This window comes from Anopheles nili, chromosome 2, assembly GCF_943737925.1.
Source record: "Anopheles nili chromosome 2, idAnoNiliSN_F5_01, whole genome shotgun sequence".
Classification (NCBI taxonomy): domain Eukaryota; kingdom Metazoa; phylum Arthropoda; class Insecta; order Diptera; family Culicidae; genus Anopheles; species Anopheles nili.
In genome coordinates, this window is record NC_071291.1 from 67,647,509 (window position 1) to 67,665,924 (window position 18,416).

Consider the following 18,416-nt stretch of genomic DNA (forward strand, 5'->3'; position numbering starts at 1 on the left):
GCGGCGGTGTTGTCCTGCGGAGTGCAATTAGTATACTATTTTTTTCTTCATTTCTAGCTCAGCATAAATGCATATGCAACTTAGAGAAAAGAATCATTGCTAAAATATCATACCGAGTGTCATAAGTACGGCCATTCGAACGGTGTGAATTGAGCGCGCGAACTTTCCCTGCGCGATGGCGTCGGCTGACATGGATGATTTGATTTTTGGTGAAATCTGCCGCTGCTGTATGGCGAGCAAACCGCGTATGAAGCCGCTTTTCGACACAAATCTCTTCACGATGCTAAACGCGGTCACCGGTTTGAATGCGCACCAGAACGATGGCTTACCGTCGCAGTTGTGCGTGCCCTGCGTGCTGCAGATCCGCCGATCGCACTTCTTCAAGTTGCAGTGCGAGAGCACGGACCTAACGCTGCGCCGGTACGTGGTCGAATCGAAGCACCTAGGGCTGTACGATTACGACATGCCGTCGCGGTCTACAGACAAAGCGAAGGTGAAAAAGGAGGCCGACTCGTCGTTGCAAAACGATCCGACGGGAAACGAGGAGGATGGCGAGTCAACGAAAACCCTGGCGCAGGTGAAGTTTCACTGTCCCGAGTGCTCGAAGGAGTTCACAGCAGAGCGCAAGCTGAAGCGCCACATGCGGATACATTTCATGGACAAGCCGCACTTCTGCACCGAGTGCGATATGTCGTTCGTCGAGAAGTCGAACCTAACGAAACACATGCGCAAGCACACGGGCGAGCTGCGGAACAGCAAGGCAAAACCGCACCTGTGCTGCGAGTGCGGTAAATCCTTCAAATACAGCACGTCCCTGTCGCGCCACAAGCGGTTCCACGCGAGGCGCAACCTATTCACATGCACGATCTGTTCGAAATCGTACGTGGAGCAGAACTCTCTGGATGTGCACATGCGATCGCACACGAACGAGCGCCCGTTTGGATGTTCCATCTGCGACAAACACTTCGCCCAGAAGGCCAATCTCGAGCGCCACGAGCGAATCCACACAGGCAAGTGATGATGCGTGCGATTTTCCTGTATGTCCTTTTTAAGTTTCTCAATCTCTCCGCGCATCCCCGACAGGCGAGAAACCGTACCGGTGCGATTTGTGCGGCAAATGCTTCTCCCAGAAGAGCTACTTGTGCATTCACAAGCGAATACACTCGAAGGAAAAGCCGTTCGAGTGTCAGGACTGTCATAAGTGCTTCATATCGCGCAACTCGCTGCAGAAGCACCAGCGGAAGCCATGCTCAGCACACCCGCACCGGTGCAACGTGTGCACGAAAACATTCCGCTTCAAGAAGGCCTTGCGTCTGCACCGGCAAACGCATCGGTTGGAGCGTCCGCACGCGTGCAAGATGTGCGAGAAGCGGTTCATGCACGCAACTAACCTCGCGACGCACGTCAAGGAGAAACATCCGGACGGGCCCGTCGGGTCGGGTGACGATGGTAAGCTTTTACCACCGGGCGGGGAGAATCTGTGTCCCACTAATCCGACTAATCCCTCCTGCATTTCAGAGTATCAAAGCGAAGACCAGAAGCCGATAGTTAAGGAAAACGACGGTGCTCCAGCTAAATCGGATCCGCTCGGGCAAAGGACACGCAAAGGGCAAGCGAAGTCGTTGGAGGACAGCAGCCAGGAGGAATACGGCTTCGAGGACGAAGAAGATGAAGAAGAGGACGTGGACGAGGAAGAAGACGAAGAAGAGGGCGAAGAAGAGGAGGAAGAAGACGACGAAGAGGACGAAGAGATCGAAATCGACGAAGACGACGGCATGTGCATCATAGGCGTGGACGCCGAAAATATGGATATGGAGGACCAGAGCTCGGACGAGGAAGTGGTACACGTGATGTACAATGGTTATACCGAGCAGGACGAGTTCACGACCATCAAGCAGGAACCGCTGCTGGAAATTCAAATCATGAACCCGGGTGAAACGAATTCCGATATCGAGCAGTGAGGCGATGGCGCTTTTAAAACTCTGCACGCAGTTGGGCAAAGGGCGCACTTACATTAGGCATAATTATATCGAGATGTAAGCAAACAGATGCAAATTATTGTATAAGGACGTTCCAAATAAAATCCCCGTACTGTTGGTAAACGTTGTCCCGTCGCATTTGTCTCATTTCTTTCCTCACCAAACGACTCTCAGCTTACCAAAGAAATTGAAGGCATACCCGAGCGCTTGCTTGTTGTAAAAACTTACTTCTGTTATTGCATGTCAGGTGCCAGCTCGTCGGTAGCTTCTGCCATTTCCGGTGCCACCACGGTGGGGTGATCCTTCCGCATGTGGTTACTCAGCAGGCATTTATACCGGTAGGTTTTATCACAGACCGTACACTCAAAGACGACCCCGCTGTGGGTTAGCTCGTGCGTTTTCTTCGCGTACTCGCTTTTGAAGCTTTTCGGGCACAGACCACACACGAACGGTTTGTCATCCGAGTGCACTCGCTGGTGGTTCCGGTGGTCGCGTCTGCAAAAAGAGGAAAATTGAGGTGAAATTAAGCAAAAAAACACCCTCCCGATTGTAGTAAGAGCCACGTGGTCGGCTTAACGGACACGTACTTCTCTTTGAACTGTTTGCCGCATGTCGCGCACGTAAACTTCCGTTCGTCGCTATGGCAACGCATGAAATGCACACGATAGTTTCCCGGGTGATTGAAGGACTTCGAGCACAGCTTGCAGTCGTACGTTTCGCCGATTCCATGACGAGCCCGCTGGAGGAAAAAAACAAAAAGAAAGAACAAACACAGGAGAGACAGTTTTAAACGTCGTTTACGGGATTTTAAAGCGCTCCATTCGCGATAACGTACCATGTGCGACCTGTAGGAACCTTTGCTGGTGAATCCTTTGTCACACAGCTCGCACGTTTTTATCACCCGCTTGAGATGGACGGCCTGCACGTGGCGGTACAGATTTCCGTGGTTCGTCATTCGGACGGGACAGTGTGGGCAAGCGTGTACGGCTTCCTTCGTGTGGAACGGCATGTGGGCGTTAATCTGGTGTACCAGCTTCCCGCAAATATCACACAGCTGCTGATGTTTCGTTGCTTTCCAGGACTTCTGCGGCCCGTTGTTGGAATCGCTTTCATCCGCCACATTCGTCGCAGTTTGTTCGTCTTCCATTTGCTGCGTGTGGGATGTCCTTAAACGCCGCAGGTTCTCTGTTATGATTGCCCTATTGCGGAGCTTTGTTTGGGATTCATTTTGCTCATCGCCACTGGAAAACGGTTGCCCAAGGCTGATGTTGTTCGCCGAATAACGAAGATGGTCGTCGTTTTCGATGCCTCTCGTGTTTAAGGTTTCTTCGAGCTGGTCCAGCTGTACATCCTGCAAGGATTCTTTGTCCTTCCCGTCGTCCTTGCGCGTCCCTTTAACATTCCGCTTTCTACGATTGTTTACTTCGACAAACTCAAAGCTCGAAACGCTCTCTTCCGGCTGGAGGTTGCTGGCAGGATCATCACACCACTCGGTTTCCGGGCTTTCGGCAACATCCAGGCACAACTCCCTGAAGTGGGCGTCATTCTTGATGCAGGCATTGCGAAATGATACCGATTTGCGCAGTTTATTATCACAGTCATTGCAAACCACGTACGTTTGGCTTTCGTCGCTTAGATCCTGTAAATAGAAGCGTTATCTGTTAGGCGCTATGGATGTTTAGAAGGTGCAGGAACGCTTTGAACTAACCTGTATACCAGTGAACTGCTCCACGTCCTGGACGGTGAACGAAGCATCCGTTATTACTGATAGCGGGAGCAGGAGATCTTCGTCTCGATTTAAACAAAACCTGCAAAGGCTGGAAACATTATGCGCGCCCCGCGCCATCGCGATCCGACGAATAATACGTTTGTTTAATAATAAAACTGCACCTGGGACTGTCATCGAGCGGTGGGAGCTTTCTGTGACACCGGGGTGAAATTTGCTATAAAATGGTCGAAAAATTAAAAAAAGTTTCGCTCTTGATTGGTCCAAAAAAGTTCCGCACACTGCACCGGCAAGATGGATTTTTCGAAAAAATTTCCGGAAAAAAACTGTTACCTCCTGACTGGTATGTTCTCCTGTTACTTACGCGAAAAATTTTATCGCCCAAAAGCGGTCCCCCAAAACTGGGTGCCGCTGTACAAAAGTATTCACGCTGACTCATAGATGGCGCTGTAAAAACGCTTCACGTGCTTGAAACATTTCAAATTTTCGAGCAGTTTGGATGAAGCGTTTAAAAATTTGAAAAGTTTCACGAGATTTATTTAGCGCCATCTATTGAGAAATTTTGACACTTTGTTATACGAAATTTATAGCACGGGTTTTTTATAGCACGGTTTTAATAAGCTGTTTCCTCCTGGCTGATATGCACTCCTGTTACTTTTGTGAAAAATTTTATATTTTGCCCGTTCCGCGATCGGACTGTTTTCAATCAACATTCTCTATAGATTTTTGCTTTTTTCGGTGATGTGTATATACCTTTAATGAGCATGCTCTTTGCGAATTCGAGTGTTTGCATTACCGTGTGTACTAAAAAAATGTTAGAAAAATGCGCAAGGTCATCGTTTTTCGAAATACAAGCACACAAAGGAGCAATTTTCGAATGAATCTCATTCATAATCGTAAGACGATGAACCGAAACAACTAATTTGCCTCACCATCACCTAAATTTTTAAGAAATTATTCTTTTCAGGGTCATATATTTATCACAATTTATTCTTACGAGTATTCCTCGCACAATAAACAGCACACAAACAGCTAGTTAACTACTTGTTTGCACCGATAACTCGTCCGGGTGAAGTTTTCGCACGTGTGCATTCAGCAACGTCTTGTACCGGTACACCTTGTCGCAAAATTTGCATTCAAACTGGACGCCGGTGTGAGCTACTTCATGAGATTTCCTACCGTAACGAGTCTTGAATCGTTTCGGACACACACTGCAGGCATATGGCTGTTCAGAAGAGTGAGCCCTCATGTGGTTTTTCATCGCTTGTCTGCAATACATGGGTCAAAGTATTAATTGTAAATAAATGATAATACTAATAGCATTAATTGAGCTAGCTTCTTAAAGTTAGACAAAAAACTCACTTCGTTTTCCAAAACGTACCGCATGTCAAGCATTTGTACTTCCTTTCGTTGCTGTGCACTCGTATGATGTGTACGTCTAGCGATCCTTTATGGTAGAACTTCTTCGAGCATATCTGACAATCGTATGATTTTCCAACACCGTGTTTTGATTTCTTAAAATGCACCAAAAAATATCCCACTGTTCAACTACAAGGCTGCACAAATGTAATCATGTTACTCACCATGTGATAGTTATATGAAAAGTAACTAATGAAATCTAAATTGCACGTTTCACACGATTTGATGATTTTCTTAAGGTGCACGCCTTGTACGTGACGCAACAAATTCGTGCTATTGGTCATTTTGATACCACAGTGGGAACAAGTGTACGGTGTCTCTTTCGTATGACTCCGTATGTGTCCTTTTAAATCCGATACCATAATACCACATGTTGGGCATAGTTGTTTTGGCCTTTTGTTCAAGCATTCAGAAGATTGTTGAGCTATTGCGACACTGGTATCTAGTTCTTCTTCGCTTGCTGCTTCGCTCGATGGCATTGCATCTTCACTGCTGAAGTGGTTTTCGGTGGGGATGGACATCATCGCATCTTCGATTCGTATTGCATTCTGATTATCTGGACTATTTTCCTCGTACGGAATGACTGCCTCTTTCACACACAATATGCCTTGGCTGACACTGTCGCTTACTTCCTGTGAGTGTTCCGCAGCAAGCTCTTTGAAAAGTGCATCATTCTTTATGCAAGTATGACGAAACACGACGTACTTGCTCAGGATGTCGTCACAGTAATTGCAAACCATGTACGTTGTGTTTCCACTTTCCAAATCCTGCTAAACGATAAACGGCTTTAGTATGTGCTTTATATGAGCACGAAATACCATGCTCTCGGGGAAATACTATGCACCGTCACAAACTCACCTGTACACCGGTAAACTGTTCTACGTCTTGAATGGTGAAGGTATCGTCGATTATTATTGCTAAGGGTACCAAATGCTCCTCGTTCTGGCTTAGACAAAACCTGCAAATATTACAAACTTTCCGTACGGTCTCCGCCATCGCGTATTGTTTAATAACAACCCCGCTCGCTGTCAGTTGACATCAAATGATGGCTATGACAACAGAATGCAACATGCTATAAAAATATCGCCACTTTTTATAGCAAGTTCGTTCAATTACGTTTTTCACCTTTTGCTTCTTCAATCAGCTAAATGTGCATTCTTTATTTCGGGATGAAACTTCCTTATATGTATGTTTAGCAACGTTTTGTATCGATACGATTTTTCGCATAGCTCACATTGAAATAAAATACCACTGTGAGTGAGCTCGTGAGTTCGTTTGGCGTATGGACTTTTGAATCGCTTCGGGCAAAGCCGACACGCAAAGGGCTGTTCAGAAGAGTGCACTCTCTCGTGATGTCTCAGCGATTGCCTAAACGATAAAGATACAACAATATTTAGTACGTGTTAAAGCGTTAAGCAATTCGTTCTTCTGATACCTTGTTTTCCACATAGAACCGCATGTGGAGCATTCAAACTTTCTTTCATCCGTATGCGATCGAATAAAATGTTCTCTGAGTCCACCACGAGTATTAAATTTTCTAGAGCAAATTTTACAATCAAGCGTATCTCCTATTCCATGTTGAGCTCGCTGAAAACAGAAATAATAGATAATGGATTATTCTGTAGCGACTGAACACATCGTACATTCCTACCAAATGGACCAAGTGCGAATCTTTGCATGTAAATCCTTTGCCGCATACTTCACACGAGCGGATAACTTTCTTAAAGTGTACAGCTTGCACGTGACGATGTAAATTTCCCAAATCGTTCATCTTAACTGGACAGTGCGGGCAGGAGTGCATCGATCTTTGAGTGTGAAATTTCATATGGCTTCTCAAACGACACACCTGTTTGCCACAAATATCACAAAGCTGGACATCGGAAATTTTTCGTGATTTTTCAGCCAGCTCAGACGATAGTTTGCAGTCGCTCTCATTACCAGCCGCTCTTTCTGCAAGCGTATCATCTACCGAATCTGTTGCAGTTCTTGTTCGACGATTTTGTTTTGGTTTCGTCTTCATGGCTTTCCATTCCTGTAATTCACTTCGTTCATCATCAGTAGAGAATGGTTCGCCCAATTCAATGTGATTTGCGGTAAAATTGAACGCATCATGTTCCTCAATATTTATCGACAGAATTTTAGATTTTCGAGGCTGAGAAGTATCCTCAGCGGAATCCGATAGCACGGACGAACACTCATTTAGTTCATACACAATGTAATTAGTTTCATCGTAACCGTCCCCCGTACTCTCGACATATTCCACCGATATATCTTTAAAATAAGCGTCATTTTTTATACAAGCATCACGGAATGCTATTGATTTTCTTAAAATTTTATCACAGTTACTGCATATCATGTATGTTTCGTTTTCGTCCTCCAAACCCTGCAGAAAGAAAGAATGTCATTAAATTCTAGTAACCGTCATGAGTTGCACCAGACCTGGCCCTTCTGTACTACTCCATAACATGGAGTGTGACTCCAAAACCATGGTTATTGATAGGAATGGCAATAATAGGCCGATTGTCCTGAGACAGAAGCTCCTTTCTGAACTTACCCATACGCCGCTGAAGTGTTCTATATCTCGGATGGTAAACGTAACGTCTGTTACTATTGATATCGGAACCAACTGCTCCTCGTCCTCGTTCAAGCAAAACCTGCAAAGACTCGAAACTTTTCTAACGTGACGCGCCATCGAGTATCGGTGCTATGTTGTTTAATAATAATACCGCTCCTTGTCAATATTTTAAATGTCAAGTACATATAGTGACAATAAAAGCCGAATAAGGATTTACCGGGTTGGGTCTTCCGGTACTATTTTGACGACATGAGAAGATCGTTAGCAGCTTCAAACTCGATGATCTCAGATTTCTTGTGCCAGTTGTATTAAACGTAGCGTCCGCTATAATTGTAGTCCTTTAAATAGCTTTTTCATTGCTACTAAAAGATGGTAAATTCAAAGATGCAATGATATTTGTTTAATTATTTTCACTGCAATTTCAATTTTTTGTTAGATACTCTGAGTAACTTAGCAGGCTAGATTCGCTAAAGAAATCTGAGTGTATCATTGTGTCAAACTATATTTCCACTGGAATAACGAAAAGTTGGTAATACAAGATTTCTGAAATAACGTAGCAGTTTAAGTGCCACAATGAGAACAAGAAGCGAAAATATAAAATCCATCGCCCCAGCGCGGCCGCCGACGAGAAGAAAAAAAAGTTCAAAAAAAGTAAGCAAGGATGCAGAGCCAAATAAAACTACAACTCCTCTGGCAGTGAAAAACTCGAACGCGGAATGTGCTGCTTGCAGTAACGAGGATTATTCTCCTACTCCGCTCCATGTTGGCTCAATACGACAAAATTGTTTTGAAAAACCCGACGCTTGCAGCATGGAAAAGGCCGAGAACCAACCGGTGAACATTGATTGTATCAAATTGTATAATATCAACGAACCCAGCAATGCGATGGAATTGTTGTCCCCGATAGTTGGTGCAATCAAATATGTTAAAACAGAAAATGACATTGATATAGTGAAAATGAGTCCAAGTAAATTTAAAAATATCAACGTGGTTGAACCAAGCGAAGAGCATGTGCTAGGTACACTCGATCCGGTATCAGGATCTTCTGCCTTGAATGTCTCATCAGCAGGTAGTCCTTCCAGAATTGAATACTATAAGAACGAGAACATATATTCCTCTCTGAGCCCTACATCCCAGCATTCCGAGCCACCATTTCTGTATAATATCAAATTTTACCGCTTCATGATTTGCGAATGGTTTTACAGCTATATTGACCAGCCTTTGTTCACAAAGGAAAACAATAATTTCGAGTTTCTTGCACTATTGAAAACCTACTTTCCTTTGCTATACACTCGTTCACTAAACGGGATAGAATGGAATTATATCCGCAAGAGGTTACAGCGAGTCGTACCAGTCCGTCGCACGTCAAGTGCATTCTTTCTACAAGAAAGAATCCGTCTTGAGCGTTGTCGAGAGAAGATGCGTTTTCTGATGGAAAATCAATTAATCGATTACTTGGACGATGACTTACCGGTGGTCATCCCACGGCCACTAGACGTCGGAAGTCTAGTAAGGGCGACACTCTTCGAACCACAGTACGGCTCGTACGTTGGCACTGTTATCAGCATTGAACAACATGGCAGATTGTATCGAGTTCGTTTCACTATCGATAGCTTTCAAAATGAGGTAGAATTGCCCGACTTTCGGTTGGCTCTCGAGCAGGTAGGACTATTTTTTAAAAAGAAATTAGTTTGCTACAAACACTTAACTATTTCCAAGGGTATTTTACATGTATGGAGGCGTCCTATCTACATTCTTCCTATAATTTACCTTTCAAGATACCTTTGCAAACTGAAACAGCCGAGGTTGTTACTGTCCCAGTGAAACACATCAGACAAATCGCATTGCTCCAGCAAACCGTCCACGAGAAAAATCAGCTGCTCGACGAAATGGAAAATATTCGGCTTAACGCTGTCGGACGCCGCGCAATGGGCGTTTGCATGATGGAGCGAGATCAGGAGCAGTCCCAATTGTATATCGAGCTTATCAAAAAGCTTATCCAGCTAAATCGAACCCTGCTACAGGTAGTGAAGCTAATAGCCTTCGACTACCAACAGTTCATGTTCGAACCGTTGGCCACGGACAGTGAGGAGAACAACTTAATCGTCGAAAACCAAGTAGAAGAAATTGCAGAACAACTATTAGATGGTTACGTATTGGTAAAAGAAGCATCTGCTAACCCCACAGCAAAATTACTATGGAGTACAACTATGCAGCATCTTTACGGACGACCGGACTTGCTGAAGCAGTTGGAGAAGTATCTGGCATCTCAAATTGGAACTGTTTTCAATCCCACTATGCCAAGTTCTAGCTAGAAAATTGGTTACATAGAATATTTTGTTTAAATTTACTTAAATTTATCTACTCGTAAAATTATATCACAAGATTTATTGTGCAATTTGTGCTGTTAGAATTTGTTGAGTGTAATACCACTGTGATAACAATGGTTTCTTTGCTTCTAGTAAATCCAGACAATATCTCGAATGACTGCGTATTTAATCATGTGTATTCTTTCACAAAAAAACTTGTCTTCCATATGTACCGTTAAGTCCTAGATTTTTTTTAATTTGCATCGTTCCCACTAGAAAATTCGTTATACCCTTAAACCCACCATGAAGGAAATAGACGGCGTAGAAAGACAAACCTAGTGCAAACACATAGAAACTCCAATCAGAACAAACAGAAATCTATTTTTCCCAACACACTCACGGCTCCATGCTGATCCGTGGAATAGCTATTTCCCTCTCATGAAATAAATTTAAAGAAATGGATATGTGAAATGCAGTTTTGATGGTTCGTGCTATCATGTGCAATCAGAAGAAAGAAACTGCGGAAAGAACCGAGAATAGAAACGTAAAAATGCACTGTCGGTGTGGATTAGTGCAGAGCGTAAAATACAATCGGTTACGATCTATTAAAATCTACATATGTAGATGCATTCGGTTCCAAAGTGTATGAATATCCATCACAGCAAAGACACGCTTTATATCGCCAAACGTCATTGCAGGTTTGGTAAAATATTTTGCGTATTTCCATCAGGATATTGGTTAGCATGTGAGCAAAAAGTATTTGGAGATTATCCCCGGCAGTGTGTGAGAAGCAAATGAGGATTGCATCTGTTCGGTTTGCTGTCGCGTCTATGCATTCTATTACTGTAGCCTAGAGAAGAGTCCTGAGGTGGCCATCGTTTTATCGCCATTTGCGGCTCGCAACTCGTCGATTACCATCTGACGCTTGAAACCCATCGATTCTAACTCTACAACATCCATTTCGGTAAAGCGGTCAGTCGGCAGAAGTGTTAACGGCGTCTCATCGACATCTTGCTGCATTGGTTCGGGGGCGGGTGCTTGCTGTACCGCAGGTGACGGTGTACTGTCCATGTTTGGAGTTCCGGCTGGATTTGTATTGGTACTGCTACTACCGCCACTGGTCGAAGCTAAGGCACATGAAGAATGAAAAAAAAATTAAAGTTGGTAGGGTTTAATCATCGCATCAAACTTTTTATAAACCGCACGGCGAAAGTACCTTGATCACTCTGGCTTTTGGAGAGTGCTTCCTTCAAGGCAAGTTCTTCCGCAAGTTTAGCCGATTCCTCCAGGGCTCGTTTTTCTTCCTCTGGACTTCCGGTCAGTCGTGCACACTCAGGCAGATCTCCTTCGGCCAGAAACGGTGTCTCTGTACCTGTTGTGCCGATGCGCAGCACATTGTTCTTCAGATCGATATTGCACTGGTGGCGTTTAAGCATGTCCAGTCCCAACAGCATGTCCATCGGTTGCTCTTCCAGCACGGAAAAGCTAGACGTGAGGAAGTCCTGCTCGATTTGTATCTGCACCATATGAATCCGTCCAATGATGCGCTGAACGCCAACACCTTTCGCGATACCGGCCCATCTCGAATCAACTAGGCGCATAATATTGCAACGTTCCGCAGCGGCCGCGCTCATAATCGTGGCCTGTGCCCCAGAATCGATGAACGCCTTCACCGGATGCCCATTAACCTTACAGTTGATGTATAACATCACAACCGTGCCAAACGTTTCAGGGTTGTACTCCATTGCCGCTTCCATGTTTGCCTCGATATTCTTTCGCTTGATCTCCTCCGCAATCAAGCGCTGTGCTTCCGTATCGAAGGGGCTGGCTTGCAGTATCCGGAGACGCTCTTTCTGCTTTTCCATCCTCTCGGCTATCTGTTTCCGCAGGACGCTTGCGAACGTTTCTAGGTTGCCAGAGAGCAACGCTTCTGCCAGACGCGGGTTGTTTTGCTTTAGCAGCGCTAGCTGGTCGGGCTTCGAGAGAAACATGTCGCGTACGACCGCCGGATCGTCTTCGAGACCAACCGATGGCGAGGGACGATTTAGTTCGCTGGAGCTGCTACCACTATTACCACTACCGACATTCGTAGCCGATCGGAACGAAGCAGGTATCTGAATTGAGCTGAAATCCAGGTTGGCGAGAGCTGCCGGCTCTGGGCCTACAAAGAAAGGTTTGTTAGTTACTTATTTTTTCATTGCTACCATCGCTTAGCAGCTTTTGCATTTTGTAGGATGTACGCCTCATTGGCGCTCAATTTAAATTAGGTCCTACCACTGCTCTACTCGCAGAAATGGACGATCTCGCTTAATCGTTCAGCATAATTTTAATGAAGCCTACCGGAGCTTGGCGAGTACTGCCCACATTCCACAAACAAATTAATTGTAAAGTAAATTTTACGCCTATTATTTGTACAAATCAGTTATTCTTCATGAGTACTATCTGGCATTAAAAACATCAGTTCCATGTTAAAATAAGTATACGATTATTCTTTGTCCACTGAAATAGGCAGATGTGACTCAAAATATTTTCCTCTGAAAGTAGGGAATGTCGTGAACGCCATGACGTAGTGAACGGAAAAAGGTTCATCGAAAATATAAACAGAAAGATGTGCGGGTTTTCCGTCTTCTGGTTATATCTTTGCTGAAGAGAACAGTACATGGATAGGTTCAAACGAGAACATCGTGCCGTTTGTGTACCCTTTTGCGGCCGAATCGAAACCAAAACCGCGCGCAAAACTCTGAGATCATCCTTTGGCGCGAAAAAAAGGCCAACGCCGTACCGGGAGCGCACAAAATACCGATGCAGTTCATTGCACTCTCAGCAACAAGCTCCCACCTACGAGGGGTATCGCATCTGGGCGCACAATCGTGTAGATGTTGTTGACGTGCGTGTTTTTTTAGCATGCATGCAGTGTGAACTGCAGAGTGGGATGCATTTTGTTAGTGCTTGAATGCTGTCGGCTGGTTTATCAGGAGGTGGATTAGCAAATGGAAATTGAATTTTATTATTTGTTTTCCCCCATAATATAGAATTGAATGCCAATAATATAGAAGGTCGTACAAACTCATCCGTTCAGAGGGAATGTTAAGCTAAGAGTTTTCTCGTACCGGTTATGGCCGACTCCGGTGGCATCATTGGACGGGCTCGTGCTGCCGAAGGTGCGTTGGTAGATGGTGGCGGTTGAGAAATGGCAGTTGCTTTGTGCAGCAACAAAACATCACCATCCTTCACGTCGTAGTGTGTTAGCGTCTGTTTCTGATCCAGAAGCATTTGTTGTTTCGCCGACAATACCAGCTCCGTGTTGGCCGGCATATTGAACTCCATCCGACACAGGGCAATCAGGTTCTCCAGTTCCATATCGTCCGCCACCTCGAACGTGGACATGTCCGAGGAGCTCGCGTCCATCACGGTAATGCGCATTGTGACGATGGTAATATCGGGGTCAACGAACACCGAAATAACAAAATCACGATAGGGTACGCAATCAGTAACTATGCAACAATACGACCAAAGAACGAGCTACAAGATCCGCTACACACGATCAATAGCAAACACTGAACTAAAATATACGTTGCAGACACCAAACTAGGCACATTCAACTGGCACTTGCTCCCAACCAATTTGGTGTGTACGTATTTTGTTTACAATAGGCAACTGACAATGCGCACAGAATGATGCGAAGGTTCTCTCTTCGTGGTATGCCGTCTCAAGTAAGAGGACATGTATTCCGTAGAGGGGATATATATATATTTTCGTTACAGTCTCGTAGATTAATGATAGATATTACCCCAAACACAACTTCTTCGTTTTCTTCGTCAAACTAAAACACTATTTTGCTCGGCAAATCTTCCAGTCATCAAAACTCTCAGGTAAAATGTTCACATTGCTAGGTTGGAGAGTTCAACCTGCTAAAAGTTACGTGATTCACGCAACTTCTATTTTCAAATTTGTTAAGCAAAATGCTATTAAATAGATGTATTATTCAATGATATCTAATCTTGTGTTTAGTATATAAGTATAAATAAACGAGTAAGTAGCGAAACTGAACAGAGATTCAACGATTTTGAACTTATATTATAAACATCATTGCTGATATTTAAACAAAACTAAGTGGAAGCAAAAACAAAACTAGAAATGTCTTGAAAACATTCAAGTTGACCCATAGAAACTGTTTAAAATAACAATGAAATCACTTCCGTAAGGAGCGTTAAGCTTTGAAGAGAACGTTTCCAAATTTCATTCCATTCACGACCTACGAAGATCTCGGACCTAACAGTCAGACTTCGAAGCAAAAGAATAAGAAGAGTGTTTATTATTATCTTGTTTCATACTGTGTACGAAAATATAAATCGACAGTCTTCGCTTAAAATCTTGTCAATTCAGCTGCAAAAACATTTTCGTGTGCATTTTATTGTCTATAAATTGCCCTGCTACCTTGAAATCCATTCTTTCTTACCAAGAAGAACGACTGTTGGAGAAATAGTATTTTCATAATTTTACCCGTGCTACGATTGCAATTTAGACGAGCTAACAAAGCATCATGGTAAGACGTTCATTGATTGCTTACGAGGTGGTTGATTAGATTATGTCGTCTTTGCTTTATATCAACATCATCATCATTGCCCATCACAACATTTTTCAATGACTTTCTTACCTCCTTCCAATGGATATAAGAGTAAACTGAATCAAGATTACCTAGAAACAATAACCCTATTTAGAAAGCTAATATTCAATAAAAAACGAATTTTTTGTTTCCAGACTGTTCACGAATTCAACGTGGAAATGACTTGCACCGGATGTTCGGGAGCGGTTGAGCGAGTACTTGGCAAGTTGAAAGGTAAACAAATAGCTACAGTTGGCTTAGGTTGCCCGTAGCTACAGTACCAAAATTAAGTTTATAACATAAAGAACTAACGGTTACATACTATTACCCGCCAATTTATAACCATTAATCTAGTTTTGTTTGATAATTTTTAGAAAAAGTTGAAAAAGTCGAGATAGATTTGGACAACAAAAAAGTTTTCGTCACTTCGGCTATGTCGGCGGATGAGCTGTTAGAAACGATCAAAAAAACAGGCAAGGAAACAAGCTACGTTGGAGTTAAAAACTAAACCGAACCGTTGCGTAGAATTCGCGCGTATCGTAGCGAGAATTCGTGGCAAAATGTTCATGATTCGAACATCCATCACATAAAGTTCCATTAGAAGATATATTTTACGTATTTCTGTTACCTATATGCAGTAATAGTAAACTCTTTCCGTTGACTAATCGCTGTGTCATCAATTTACTAACCCACTCTAACGAAAATACGGTAGAGGTATCGTAAAAGTGTATCAAAATAAGCAATTAATGTTGAAAAAAAGACATTAAAAAATAAAATCTAACTATAAAAACCTTAACTAAATCATCGTTGATCAAGAATGATATCTTCCAGCAAAGACATTCGTTTTTGAAAGCAATCCAATCTTCTACTGAGGCTTTCGATGCGTTGCAAGACTGTTCGTTCAAAGTCCGAAAGTTTGCTGGTGGTTAAATTTGAAGTGATGGCAGATCGTACTGGGCTAAATTTTCCTGTAAAATTGATGTTTATTCCAGGTGTTTCGATCCATGGAGCATCATGTGGAAGTTTATTCAATTTGATTGTTATTTCCTTTTTTGTATGAGGGAAATAGAATATGTTAAATTATTATATATGTTATGCCATGGAAATTAACTGTAGAAAACTGTTTCAATGATACTATGTTAATCGCTAACCTCTACTGCATTGGATATTTTGAAATTTTCAGTTTTCGTCGCATCGACAAAAATGCTTGTATCCGGAAGATTTTCTTTGTTGCAATTGTAGCCAGATTCGTCATCATCTGCTTGCGCGTCACTTACGTCTCGATTGAAGCTAAAATTCCGCTTGTTTCCGCCAGGAACTACCACTTCGCAACTGCTCTCTGCTGATGTTACTGAGTTTTGTTCCGTATTACTGTCTAGATTTGCCTTCCAAAGCATGACCTGTAATAAATACATTCATATATTAATAAATAATCTATTGTACGAACACACTATTGAAATTAGCTGTTCGTTGAAACACTCTTTTGAATTGGAAGCCCACACTTACATGACAATCTTCACTGCCCGTTACAAACTGCTGTCCGTCTTTCGAAAATTTCACCGCCGTCACAGGACCACGATGGCCGGTGAGCGTAAATATTTGACGCCCTTCGAGAAGATCTATAATTTTTGTAATACCGTCATCGCTGCCCGTTACAAGGTAATTTCCCGAAGGGTGAAAGTCGAGAGAATTCACCGCACCATCGTATATCCGGTAGTATTGTATCAACTTTCTTATGTTCAAGTCAAAAATCTTAACTCTACAGTTATCCAGCGCAATCGCCACGAGGGAACCCTCCGGGTGCCATGCTACTTTCAATCCTGCTCCTTTCTGATCATGGAACGAATGAATGCATTGGCCAGATGCGGGATCAAATAACTTCAGAGTACGATCGTCGGCGCAGGAAGCGATCATTTTGCCGTCCGGTGAAAACCGAGCACAACGCACCCAGTTTGTATGCCCAGTAAACGAAGACAGAAACTGCTTGCGCGATACTTTCCACAGCTTGACCGTTTTGTCGTCGGATGAAGTTAAAATCTTTTTACCAGTTACGTCGAAATCTATCGAGCGTACGTTCGAAGTGTGGCCGCGGAATTCGTCGCAGCTGCCAAGCATCGAAGGTACCCAAATTTTAACTGAACGATCCTTAGATGCTGTTGCAATAATTCTTCCATCGGGTGACCAACATACATCGTTGATTACGTCGGTGTGAGCCTCGAAGCGCATACACCGCACCTGCTGGTTGTTGGTCCACACGATTGCGGAACAGTCTACTGAGCTGGATACGAAGCGGGATCCCTCAGGATTGAACGAGAGGCCGGTTAGCTTTCCCCGATGACCTTTCAGATGCCGTTGCAAAACAGGATCCAACATTTTCACAAAAATATGTTTAACGTTCACTTAATGCACGTAATACTCAACAGCGACCACCAAATAAATACGTTGCTTTCAAGCCGTTTAGGTTTGACGTTAATTTGATTCCGAATACGAAAACATTGGCAGGACAGTGTTGCCAAACAACCTGGTTTTACTTCAGTGTGGATATTATAGAAATAGAATATCAGATTTTATAATCCAAAAAGTATGTGATATTGAAAAAAAAAACATAAAAAAATTCAAAAACGCTTACCGCTATGGTTTCACTCCTGTTATGATACTGAAATACCCGATTCAATCAAGTTACTTTAAGATATAGACACAGAAGCATTTATAATTTCCCTGGTTGTCTATTTCGCAGCAGCTACAATTGCCATTGAAATGCACTCTACATAACATTAAAAGAACCTATCTTCATTTACTTCTGATCCGCTTGCTTCGTTCAGTTGTCTGGTGACATCGATCGAATTGATTCGTATCATCGTTTGCTGAGTGCGATAGAAATTGATACGAATGTACTGCTTTCGGCGCTTCTTGCGGAAGTGTGTACGAGTATGGGATAGCGTTTTCTCAATAATGGTGGCCTGCACATCAACAAGCCCAGGAGCGAGCAGCGGCCGACCGATCAGTGAGAAATCTTTGCCGCCAGCAAGCAGGATCTTATCCAACCGCAAACGGTCACCATTTTCTGGAGGCCAATAACCTTCAACCACTATTATGTCCCCGGTGGTTATTTTGAACTGTTTGCCGCACAGTTGAACGACCGCGAACAATCGTCCTTCCGAGCCTGTTTTTAGCTGTTTGTTGACAGAATCAATCGTGCTCTTATCCGACAGGGAAGCTATCGCGGTAGAGCTATTAAACCGAAGATTTGCGAACGCAGCAGCATTGTTCCACCAAGTAGTTGGAGGAGCAGTTTTGAAGGGTTCTAAAATAAAACACTAATTAATGTTGACGAAACCGAACGTCACAAAAAGCATTACCAATGAATGATGCTAGCGACGAAGGTTTCAACAAACCAGCTAGCTGCTTTAAAAACATTCTGCTTTTTTCACTTAGTATGACGAAGCACAAGATTACCTTTCTACGATGAAGAAACCAGTAGTTTACTCACAGGCTAATTCTTTGTTGATTAACTAATTACATCCACTTCATATTGCATGTAATAGAAAATGGTAAAGATAATATTGGATAAGGAAATTGAGTAACAATTTCTTTTCCGCTTATAACATTCTTCCAAAACAAACCGCACGCTCGCAGCACAAATGTCAAATGTGACATTTTCGAATCAAATGGCTGTACTGTCACTTGAGTGGCCGTTGTTCCGAATTTTGTATTACATTTTCGAACATAAATATGTGATTTGATTATATCACAAGGAAATGTTGAATTCGTTGCTTTGATACTGTCCGACTAACAGACCAAG

At 43.2% G+C, this 18,416-nt stretch overlaps 8 protein-coding genes across 8 annotated transcripts; 3 read left to right on the top strand and 5 right to left on the bottom strand.

Moving 5' to 3' along the window:
- Positions 1-175: 175 nt before the first annotated feature.
- Positions 176-2,001, top strand: LOC128721039 (zinc finger protein 660-like). Its single transcript, XM_053814749.1, is given in 3 exon segments — positions 176-1,017; positions 1,082-1,449; positions 1,519-2,001. Coding segments are annotated over 3 exon segments (1,653 nt in total). The 3' UTR covers positions 1,962-2,001.
- Positions 2,002-2,212: 211 nt separating this feature from the next.
- Positions 2,213-6,120, bottom strand: LOC128728919 (PR domain zinc finger protein 5-like). The gene is made up of 6 exons (XM_053822572.1): positions 5,983-6,120; positions 5,830-5,891; positions 3,688-3,796; positions 2,815-3,618; positions 2,567-2,718; positions 2,213-2,474 (listed from the first exon to the last, which is right to left on the bottom strand). The coding sequence occupies exons 1-6, from the start codon at positions 6,118-6,120 to the stop codon at positions 2,213-2,215; spliced, it is 1,527 nt and encodes a 508-aa protein (XP_053678547.1).
- A 776-nt stretch (positions 6,121-6,896) lies between these two features.
- On the bottom strand, positions 6,897-7,816 carry LOC128728930 (uncharacterized). Its single transcript, XM_053822584.1, has 4 exons — positions 7,679-7,816; positions 7,471-7,507; positions 7,168-7,395; positions 6,897-6,970 (listed from the first exon to the last, which is right to left on the bottom strand). The coding sequence occupies exons 1-4, from the start codon at positions 7,814-7,816 to the stop codon at positions 6,897-6,899; spliced, it is 477 nt and encodes a 158-aa protein (XP_053678559.1).
- Positions 7,817-8,656: 840 nt separating this feature from the next.
- On the top strand, positions 8,657-10,014 carry LOC128728941 (uncharacterized). The gene is made up of 2 exons (XM_053822595.1): positions 8,657-9,361; positions 9,478-10,014. Exons 1-2 carry the CDS (start codon positions 8,657-8,659, stop codon positions 10,012-10,014), a joined length of 1,242 nt encoding a protein of 413 aa, XP_053678570.1.
- An 83-nt stretch (positions 10,015-10,097) lies between these two features.
- Positions 10,098-13,431, bottom strand: LOC128731187 (protein DDI1 homolog 2). Its single transcript, XM_053824291.1, has 3 exons — positions 13,119-13,431; positions 11,225-12,163; positions 10,098-11,135 (listed from the first exon to the last, which is right to left on the bottom strand). Exons 1-3 carry the CDS (start codon positions 13,429-13,431, stop codon positions 10,849-10,851), a joined length of 1,539 nt encoding a protein of 512 aa, XP_053680266.1. The 3' UTR covers positions 10,098-10,848.
- Positions 13,432-14,356: 925 nt separating this feature from the next.
- Positions 14,357-15,385, top strand: LOC128731896 (copper transport protein ATOX1). Its single transcript, XM_053825051.1, has 3 exons — positions 14,357-14,554; positions 14,770-14,848; positions 14,989-15,385. Exons 1-3 carry the CDS (start codon positions 14,552-14,554, stop codon positions 15,120-15,122), a joined length of 216 nt encoding a protein of 71 aa, XP_053681026.1. The 5' UTR covers positions 14,357-14,551; the 3' UTR covers positions 15,123-15,385.
- A 368-nt stretch (positions 15,386-15,753) lies between these two features.
- On the bottom strand, positions 15,754-16,987 carry LOC128720667 (POC1 centriolar protein homolog). Its single transcript, XM_053814351.1, has 2 exons — positions 16,121-16,987; positions 15,754-16,014 (listed from the first exon to the last, which is right to left on the bottom strand). Exons 1-2 carry the CDS (start codon positions 16,985-16,987, stop codon positions 15,754-15,756), a joined length of 1,128 nt encoding a protein of 375 aa, XP_053670326.1.
- Positions 16,988-17,326: 339 nt separating this feature from the next.
- Positions 17,327-18,200, bottom strand: LOC128731821 (39S ribosomal protein L21, mitochondrial). Its single transcript, XM_053824965.1, has 2 exons — positions 17,974-18,200; positions 17,327-17,918 (listed from the first exon to the last, which is right to left on the bottom strand). Exons 1-2 carry the CDS (start codon positions 18,029-18,031, stop codon positions 17,389-17,391), a joined length of 588 nt encoding a protein of 195 aa, XP_053680940.1. The 5' UTR covers positions 18,032-18,200; the 3' UTR covers positions 17,327-17,388.
- Positions 18,201-18,416: the final 216 nt, after the last annotated feature.